The sequence below is a fragment of the Anolis carolinensis genome, chromosome 2 (assembly GCF_035594765.1).
Source record: "Anolis carolinensis isolate JA03-04 chromosome 2, rAnoCar3.1.pri, whole genome shotgun sequence".
NCBI classification, from domain to species: domain Eukaryota; kingdom Metazoa; phylum Chordata; class Lepidosauria; order Squamata; family Dactyloidae; genus Anolis; species Anolis carolinensis.
In genome coordinates this window covers 28,852,526-28,862,583 of record NC_085842.1, presented here as the reverse complement: position 1 = coordinate 28,862,583, position 10,058 = coordinate 28,852,526, and the positions used below count along the sequence as shown (strand labels likewise).

At 39.1% G+C, this 10,058-nt stretch overlaps 1 protein-coding gene across 1 annotated transcript; it reads right to left on the bottom strand.

Annotated features, from left to right (window-relative positions):
- Nucleotides 1–4,022: 4,022 nt before the first annotated feature.
- LOC134295863 (C-type lectin domain family 2 member B-like) lies at nt 4,023–6,678 on the bottom strand. The gene is made up of 3 exons (XM_062969333.1): nt 6,361–6,678; nt 4,974–5,077; nt 4,023–4,255 (listed from the first exon to the last, which is right to left on the bottom strand). The coding sequence occupies exons 1-3, from the start codon at nt 6,676–6,678 to the stop codon at nt 4,120–4,122; spliced, it is 558 nt and encodes a 185-aa protein (XP_062825403.1). The 3' UTR covers nt 4,023–4,119.
- Between the last annotated feature and the right edge of the window lie 3,380 nt (nt 6,679–10,058).

The window sequence follows — 10,058 nt, the reverse complement described above, 5'->3', positions numbered from 1 at the left end:
AATCCTGATAGACCATGCCATGTCACGTTCCAAATTTCAGGCCTCTTTTACTGCTATACAATTGGACAAAGTACCTTTTTGTTATTTATCCTAAAATTAAGGTGATAGCCTTCATTCCAAAACATGTGCAGGTAGGTGTATATTCTTAAGGTTTTCTGTCATGCTCTTGCTTTTTCAATCAAAATTCCAACCCTCTTGTTAAAAGTTCTGCTAGGAAACATCACATGCAATTCCATAATCTCAAAGAGAACAAATTTATCATCCGCCCAGCTATAAGAAAGAATTGGTATACCCCAGATCTGGGAAGAACAGAATGACACATGTAAGCAATAGTTTCTGTGCCCTTAAAACAACTTGCAGAAATCAGAACTGCCCTATCCTGGAAAAAAAATAGTGAAAACTAAGACAAAAACTAAGAGAGGAAGCCTTACTAATGACATGCATGCCATGCCCCTCAGTGTATGAAAAACCAAGCATTATAAGTGCAATATATATTCATGGAATGAAAAAATGCTCAACTCCATGGCATATTTCCATTTCTATCTACAGAGTTCATTTCCTTCCAGGCAGAAAGTTGGACGTATTGCAGAATTATTTTTTAATTAAAACTGAATCATGAACTCAAATGACACCATTGCCTTTGGGACCAAAAAATAATTCAATATGAACAAATTGCTCCCAATTCCTTGAAGCAACTATGGATGTTAAAATTTGGCAGCACAAATGGAGGCCGTTGAACTAAAGAAACTGAACTGTAGCACAAAAGAAGGTGATTTGGTAGGGAGCACAGAAGAATGTATGAAGCCAGGTATGGACAGTGGGTTGCCCCCTCCACACCTCTTCTAAGAATTCCTCTTAGCTGCCACCAATTAGTCGGTGTGAAATATCCAGACATATAATAGAAAACCAATGAGGCAGTGGCAACAAGATACTTCTTGTCCAATAGGAGACAGAAACTATGCAAAAAAATGCAGTGACTTTAATGAAGTAAGTTGAGGATCAGGAATATCCCAAAGTTGTGTTGTTGGAGGCATTCTGGAACATATCCTAAAGCATATCTTAAAATTCTCAAACTTTCTTAATTCAATAATTTTGATCTTCAAACTATTAGATAAGACGGCTGGGGCTTCTGAAGTCTGAAATACCTGGAGGACCAAAATGTGAGAACCACTATTTTAAGCAACTCCACTGTTCCACTCCACTCCAATGTTCTTTTGGGAACATTGGTCCCTTTGCATGGCCAATGGGTTATTCTGTGGAATATCTCCAATAGGTTTTCCTGCCTCTTTCCTCTGATTACTGTTTCCAGTTAACAGGGGAGGACAAAGACTGCATTTTCAGGTAGGGTTGATGTACCTGAGTATGTTTTTGGTAGTATCTTCACGATGGAATTCTCTTTTTTCAAGGAAGTTTGCTTATGTTATCCTATCTTTTAGGTTCCAGATTTAATACATTTTTAGTCTCAAGAATCTATTTCTATATCTATATCTAGTATCTATATAACTCTGGTGGCACAGTGTATTCAAGCGCTGAGCTGCTTAACTTGCAGACCAAAAGGTCGCAGGTTCGGATCCGGGGAGTGGAATGAGCATCTTCTGTTAGGCCCAGCTTCTGTCAACATAGCAGTTCAAAAACATACAAATGTGAGTATCCATAGGTACTGCTCCAGCGGGAAGGTAACTGCGCTCCATGCAGTCATGCCGGCCACATAACCTTGGAGGTGTCTACGGACAACGCCGGCTCTTCAGCTTAGAAATGGAGATGAGCACCAACCCCCAGAGTCAGACACGACTAGACTTAATGTCAGGGGAAACCTTTAAATGTATGTGTATACATGCATGGGGGCTCCATTTCTTATTGGCTCCCACTTCCAGAGAATCCTGTGACCTCCACCAATGAAGGATCTGGACCAAACCTGGCACACAGACCCCCCCCCCCCCTTGGCCAACAGAAAATACTGAATGGTTTTTGTTTTTTTGAGGGGGGAGGTTGACCTTGGAGTTCAGGAGTTATAGTTCACCCATATTAGAGAATACTCTAAACCCAACCGACAATGGATATAGACCAAACTTGACATGCAAACCCAACATGATGAACTTTGAATACTGGCAGGGTTTGGAGGGAGTTGACCTTAGATTCAGGGAGTTATAGTTCATCCACATTCAAAGAGCACTGGACACCTAACCGATGCTAAATCTGGACCAAACTTGGCACACAGACCAAACTTTGCCAACTTTGAATTCTGGTAGGATTTCAAGGAAAATTGACATTGACCCTGGAAAATTATAGTTCACTCCCATCCAAAGACTGCTGTGAACTCAACTGGTGATGAGACTGGACTAGCATTGGCTTGCACACCCCCCATGGCTAACTTTGAATACTTGCATGGCTTGGAGAAATTGACCTTGAATTTTGAGAGCTGTAACTCATCTTCATCCAGAGAGCCCTGTGAACCCAACCATTGGGTCTGAACCATTGTTCATTGTATATCAGTGTAACGACATCAATTGCCACTTGTAAGCCGCCCTGAGTCCCCTCGGGTGAGAAGGGTGGGGTATAAATAATTGAAATAAATAAATAAATAAACCAAACTTGGCACACACACCTATCATGACAAACTTTAAATTCTGGCGGAGTTTGGGGAAAATTGACTCATTGTTTTGGAAATTGTAGTACACCCAAAATAAAAATTAAAAAACACACCATGAATCCAGCTGAAGATGGATTTGGACCAAACTTGGCGCTCACACAAAATATGACCAACTGTGAATACTGGTGAGGTTTGAGGAGAATTGACCTTGGATGCTGTGAGTTATAGTTCACTCCCATTCAGAGAGCACTGTAAACCCAACCCACAATGGATCTGGACCAAACGTTTATCTTGGAGGTTGGGGGGTTAAGAGTTATAGTTTACATATACAGGGATCACGAACCCAACTGAAATTCAATCTCAACTAAACCTGAAACACACAACATGACCAACTTAAAATACGAGAAGAATTTGAGGGGAGTTGTAGTTCACCCACATCAATTGCATTTTCCAATTTTTAAAGAGATTTTATTTGTAGGACCTTTATACATTTCCAAAAAATCAGTAGATGACCAAAACATTCTGAAACTTGGCAGACTAAAATTGAAATGGGCAAGATATTATTTTCAAATATAAAGTGAATCATCTGCCCCACTAGTAAGTTCTGAGGTACTGCACCACTCAAAAAACCCTTTTTGATGACAGAAAACATCCTGATGCAGTAAGCATTTGATAGATTAACAATGACTTCTTTGCATTCTTCTATCTCCAGAAAACTAGGCACAAACCATATGCAGAAGCACCAATGGGATTAAACCAAACTGAACATTAAGGAGCTTCATGTCCTTTCTCTTTACATTTCCAGAAGGCTCAAGCAATGGGTCATCATACCTAAGAAGAAGGAAAAGGAAGTAAGAAACACAAGACTTGTTTTCTGCTGTCTAGAAAAAAGGAGCAATGGGTTCAAATTACAAAAAAGAGACTCCACTGAACATTAGGAAGAACTTCGTGACTGTGCAAGCTGTTCAGCAGTGGAACTCTCTGCCTCAGAGTGTGATGGAAGCTCCTTCCTTGGAAAGATTTAAACAGAGGCTGGATGGCCATCTGTTGGGGATACTTTGATTGTGCTTTCCTGCACAATGGCCCATGTGGTCTCTTCCAACTCTGTTATTCTATGATTCTATCATTCCAGTTGGTCTACTTTACTCAGGACTCATAAAGAATTTATGTCAATAAGTCAAACTCACACTAATGGGGTCAGGGTGGGGATACACTAATATATTCTATGTCTCAAAAATGTCTGCAAGAAAAGAAGCAGTCATTTTTTCTGTGTTTAGGACTTGGGAAATGGGTTATATTTTGTGAATCTGGTACTACATGTATCCTTGCTTTTCTGCCTCAAAGTGCTCAATGTTTATATTACTGATCATTGCTAGAAATCTCAGGTGCCTCCCCCTCTGCAAGGACTGAATGCACTTTCTCCTTCAAGGGGCAGGAGGCTTCACACAAAGCAGAAGTTCAGTACCTTTTGGAGTGCCTCAGTGTATGTGCACAGCAGAAATAACGGCTTCAGAAGTTCAGGCAATGTCTCAAGTTATCTCCCTGCTACAAATCCAGGGTTCTTCTCTTGTGCAACTGGAGCTGGCAATACCTTTATGGTTCAAATATGCACATCTCCTTCCTTCTTCAGTGGGAAGTCCCAAGAGCCTGAGAAGTAACAAAATTCTATCAGGCAAAGGAATTATAATTAGCATGCAATCAGATAGAAGACATCCAAGGTCTCTTTTGGTACAGCAAGGCATGACGATTGAGCCAGATTATTTACTGGAGCTGAAAAGACACAGCCATCACTAGAGGAAAATTATTAGAAATATAAGTCTGTCATCTTATATGAGTAGTGGGAACAACTAGTTCCAGGTAGGGATTGCTCTGCACCGAAAGGGCTGTTGTGTAATAGTCATAATTTGTAATGCTGTTCTTTATAGATCTATATAGACCTGTCTTGTATGTCTGTCGGATTGGTCATCCTTTATAGACCTGCTCTCAATTTTAGTTTTCTTATGTCTGAAGGTTCTTGTCCATGGATTTATTTTAATCTCACCTTTCAATTATCCCACCACTCATTCTTTCTCTCCCACTTTAATTACTGTTAATGATATCCATGAGAAAGTTGAATTTTCATTTATAATTTTCATTATAAACACAACAAATGTTGAGGCTGAACAAATGTTGTTGCCACACTAGGGGTTTCTGAGCAATTGATCTAGGGTTGCCTGGTTGAAAAATGGAAAAGGTTTATTTACATGTAATGATTGTAAAGTAGTAGGAATATCTGGCCTTGATAGTCATCAATCAATATATCTTTTACACAGGTAGTATAGATACTTTTTTTTCACCTGCCAACCCTGGGAACTTTTTACTTCAATCAAAAAAGGAGACTCACTGTTCTGGGAAAAGGCTGACATTTACCCAACTCCAGAGTTGACCAGAATCTTTCCGGAGACCAATCCAGTGATCAGGAGGGCTCTTGTAGCGTAAAAGGAACTCCTTAATCAAGGAAGGAAGGAAACACAGATTAGCAACTCCAGTTAGACTGAGAATTTGAGAATTAGTCAAAACAAAAACAAAACTGTTGGATGAGACATTGACCCATAGCCCCATAGGTTTGAACATGTGATGCTTGTGGTATGGTAGTCCATCTCCAGCCCCAGACCTCTCATAATCTTCTTCAAATACTTTTTTTTTTAAAAAAGGTGGGCTTAGAAGCTAAGTAAATCTAACAGAATTCCAAACCCTTCATTTCGCTGTAAAATAAAACTGATATCCACTGCACCTTTGCTGCCTCTGTTTTATTTATTCTGTTTGATGTCAAGACATTTTTATACTTTTCATTCTTGGAAAAGAACCCAAAGCAGATTACAATACTCTATACCAAGAGCACAATAAATCTGATTGATAAAATCATTTTAATGCTATAATATATATAACTATAGTGATATATAACTCTATCACTCCTTTCACCTACTGCTAAGGAGGCTGTCCTGGTTCTGAACCAGCGCTTGGCAGCTGTGATGATCTGGATGAGGGCAAACAAACTGAAACTGATTCCAGACAAGACAGAGGTACTCCTGGTCAGTCTCAAGGCCGAACAGGGTATAGGGTTACAGCCTGTGCTGGACAGGATTACACTCCCCCGAAGACACAAGTTCACAGCTTGGGAGTTCTCCTAAATTCAAAGTTCTGGCTTTAGCCTATAAAACGCTAAACGATTCCAGGCCAACTTGCCTGTTCGAATATATCTCCCTCTATGAACCAGTTAGAGTGTTAAGATTTACCAGTGATGCCCTGCTCCCGATCTCACACACCTTTGCAATTGCGACTGGTGGGGACGAGAAACAGGGCCTTCTCAGTGGTAGCCCCTCAACTATGGAGCTCCCTCCACAGTGACATTGGATTGGCCCCCTCCCTCATGGTGTTCAGGAAAAAGCTAAAGACCTGGCTCTGGAACCAAGTGTTCGGTGAGAAGTGCAATATGGAATTCAACTTAAACGCAGCACCATGAATAATGATTATGAGACTAGGCATTATGCTTTAATCTATATGAATTTTATGTATATGTTTTATTGTTTTTATTGCTCAATGTGTTGTATTGTTTATTTGCATTCATAATGTGGCATTGAATTCTGCCATAACTGTTAGCCGCTCTGAGTCCCCTTTGGGGTGAGAAGAGCGGGGTAGAAATATAAATAAATAAATAAATAAATAGTAAAAATGCAAGTGACATAGAATTCAATGAAAGACCTCTGAGAACCATGCCTCTAAATTTTAATACCTACCATTTCTTCTTGGGAGTCAATCACAACCAAGGAGGCATTGTGGGAGGAACAGTGCCTGCTACCAAAGATCCAATTTCCTTCAGTCTCTGAAAAGTAGTAGCATTTCCTCTGATACCCAATCCAGCCTTTTGGACAGGGAACAGCAAGGGCAGCAGGGAGGAGAACTGGGCATGTTTCATTTCTTTTCTCTAATGATAAAAATAATTTACGAAACCAGAATGTTAACAATATTGGCCAAACTGTAGTTCTTAGAACATTAGCGGCAAAAAGGTTAAGCACAGCATGAATGTAATTAATCAAATGGAGAAACATTCTAAACCACCCAGAAATACGTTAAAAATCTGCAAAATTTTAAAATAAACTGATGGATTATACAGTATAATTTGACCAGTGCAATTCTTCACTCACCTGCAAATAAAATGGAACGCATCTGAACTGAAAGAACAACAACAGCAAGAAGAAGAACGCAGATAATGATTAAATAACAATATGGTCTGTTATTGGTCAATTTTCCTCTTTCCCTCTTGTAGTACCAAATGTGGCAAGAACACCCTTGAAAGAAATTAAAAGACAGGGTGAGATTGTACCCAAGGTGCTGTGTAGGAAGACAAGATAAAATATCAATAACATCAATAAACAAGAGGAGCTTAAGAAAGATACATGCTTCTTCATGCAGGATCATCAGATTTTTTTTTCTTTTCTCAGGCTTTTCTCCTTTATCTTTAAATGTCTATTAATCATCCCTTTCCAAAAATGCTCATTCAGGTGCATTTTGAAGGGAGTTGCTGAAATCTTAACTTTTAGTCCACAGCCATGTTTGCAATTACAGTAGAGTCTCACTTATCCAACACTCGCTTATCCAATGTTCTGCATTATCCAACACATTTTTGTAGTCAATGTTTTCAATGCATTGTGATATTTTGGTGCTAAATTCGTAAATACAGTAATTACTACATAGCATTAATGTGTAATGAACTACTTTTTCTGTCAAATTTGTTGTATAACATGTTGTTTTGGTGCTTAATTTGTAAGATCATAACCTATTTTGATGTTTAATAGGCTTTTTCTTAATCTCTCCTTATTATCCAACAGATTCGCTTATCCAATGTTCTGCCGGCCCGTTTATGTTGGATAAGTGAGACTCTACTGTATATGTCACGTCACAGGAGTGACTGGTGCAACTTTGCTTCTTGAAGGTCATCTGAGTTATTTTCTAGCATTCTCTTTCAACCAAGGTCCTCAGTTCTAACATAAAGTAATAATGAAGGTCCCCTAACAGGTAAAATTTTACAAGAGATGCCTCTAGTGAAGATGTCCATGAACTATATGCTCTTAACACACGTTCATGGAAGGGGCCCACTGATAAAATGCTTTCTCCCCAACTGTGATTTCTACAGAATAAAAATATCTCCTGCCAGTGGTGAGGGATTCCTGTCCCACAAACCCATATACTCAGAAGGTGTTATGAAGGACTGTAGGGAGGATTCCCTTTCCAGGCCTGCATTTTATAGCAGACAGAACTTGGGAGGTGGGTGACATTTGTGGTAGCAGGGAAACAAACCCCACACAAGATAGATTTGGTGAATGGCAGGACATTCCCTACTTTTTTTTCGTGTCAGGAGCAACTTGAGTCGCTTCTGGAGTGAGAGAATTGGCCATCTGCAAGGACGTTGCCCAGGGCATGCCCGGATGTTTTGATGTTTTTACCATCCTTGTGGGAGGCTTCTCTCATGTCCCCGCATGGAGCTGGAGCTGATAGAGGGAGCTCATCCACGCTCTCCCTGGGTGGGATTCGAACCTGGCAGCCTTCAGGTCAGCAACCCAACCTTCAAGTCATGATTATACTGAGTAGGAAATAGACTGTCAAAATGTATAATGTGCTTATGGGTATAATGTGTAATATTTTTTATCAGACTAATTAATGAGGCATTCAAACCATACAATTGCATAGTTTTGATTCCACTTTAACTGCTATGGCAACATCTTATGGAATTATGTTTTGTAGTTTAGGGAGGAGCATTTAGAATTCTCAGCAGGGAGCTTTAGTGCCTCACCAAACTACAAATCCCAAGATTCCATAAGATACAGTCATGGCAAATAATACTGCTAAAATTGCATGAAGTTAGTTTTCTCTTCATTTATATCATGCACTTAAATGAGAGAAGAGAAGTCTTGAAGCCAAAGAGTTATATATTATTTCTCAGGGGCTGAACAATATGCACACATACAATAAGTAAATTAATTGCAGGAAGCAGGGAAGCAGGGAAGCTCATCTATTTCAGATGTAGGCTAACAGGTTTTACACCCAATTTGGACTAGTAGTAAATTCACAGCTTTTCTGCAGATAAAGTACTGTCTTATCACAATTCACCTTTTTCAAAATGTTCTTTACTACTACATTCATATCTCCATTCTGTTCTTCAGTTCATAAACATTTTTCTTTTTTTATCACAACTCACCATTTTTACGTTCTGATGAGGATTTTTTGTCCAAAGATATTTTGCCTGCTCCATTTACTTCTTCATTTGGTTTCACAAAAGAATATTTCTTGCCTGCTTCTATTATGCAGGATTCAGCCATTTTCTTTTGAGGATATACAGATTTTAATTGCCTATATTAAACTGTCTTTTCCTAGAGATTTTATTCACGAAATATGATCAGAGAAAACACACTTCAAGGACCATTCAATCATGCACTTTACTCTGTGCCTTTGCCCAGCCAAAGTAGGTTGACTGTCTTCCCACGTGGTCCTGTATAAAATAATATTTTTGTCTGCTCTTCTAGACAGTGTAATAGTTTCAGGTGCTGAAGTGACAGCTCCTGTTTTGTGAAACTATTCTTCCCTTAAGTTCTGTCTTCAACATTCAACTGTAGAGAAAAAAATAGAAAAAAGGAAATAGTTTAAGTGTTTTATTTCAGATATAATCTCAAAATGTTGTTCTATAATGTCTTTTGCCAGACTATTTTGGCTATGTTTCTACAGCTAAGTAACAGATGTGGCACAGTAGGCAAGCAAAAGCCTTTCTCAAAGTTATTTTTCTAAATGTTGGACAATAATTCCCATTATCCTAAATTAAATAGAGCAGTAATTATGGGCAACAGGATTTATAATCCAGTATCAGAATCTGATGCTGCTCACCGACTGAAAGAAGAATCAACACCCTACATTTTATTTTTCTTTTATGTTATTTAAGATGGGAGCTACACTGCTATATAATCCAGAATCTGATCCCAGATTATCATCTTTGAACTGGATTATTTGCATCTACATTGCCATATAATCCAATTCAAAACAGATACTCTGAGATCAGAAACTGGCTTATATGGCAGTGTATATGGAGCTTAAAATGTGGCAGACAACCCATGACTGTTGGACTCTAACTCATATCATTCCTGACAAGCACATCACATGGCTTAGAGTTCAACAACATATTAGAACTTTTAAGATGCTTTTAGAAGTTTTAATCCGTGTTGACTATTAGCAATGACCGCATTTGTTTCTAAGTGTTCGCAGACCACTTCCTTAATGATCTTTTCCAGAATCTTGCCTGGTATCGATGTGAGTCTGACCGGACGGTAATTGTTTGGGTCGTTCTTTTTTCCCTTTTTGAAGATAGGGACCACATTCGCCCTCCTCCAATCTGCTGGGACTTCTCCCGTTCTCCAAGAACTCTCGAAGATAATTGCCAGTG

Excerpts from the sequence above, each read along its gene's own strand:
- LOC134295863 (XM_062969333.1), bottom strand. The coding sequence starts at position 6,678 with ATGTTTCTCCATTTGATTAATTACATTCATGCTGTGCTTAACCTTTTT. Across the intron at positions 5,078-6,360 it reads CCCAAGAAGAAATGGTAGGT|GAGTTCCTTTTACGCTACAA; the intron begins ATTAAAATTTAG and ends TCCTTGATTAAG. Across the intron at positions 4,256-4,973 it reads GTCAGCCTTTTCCCAGAACA|AATTTTGTTACTTCTCAGGC; the intron begins GTGAGTCTCCTT and ends TTTGCCTGATAG.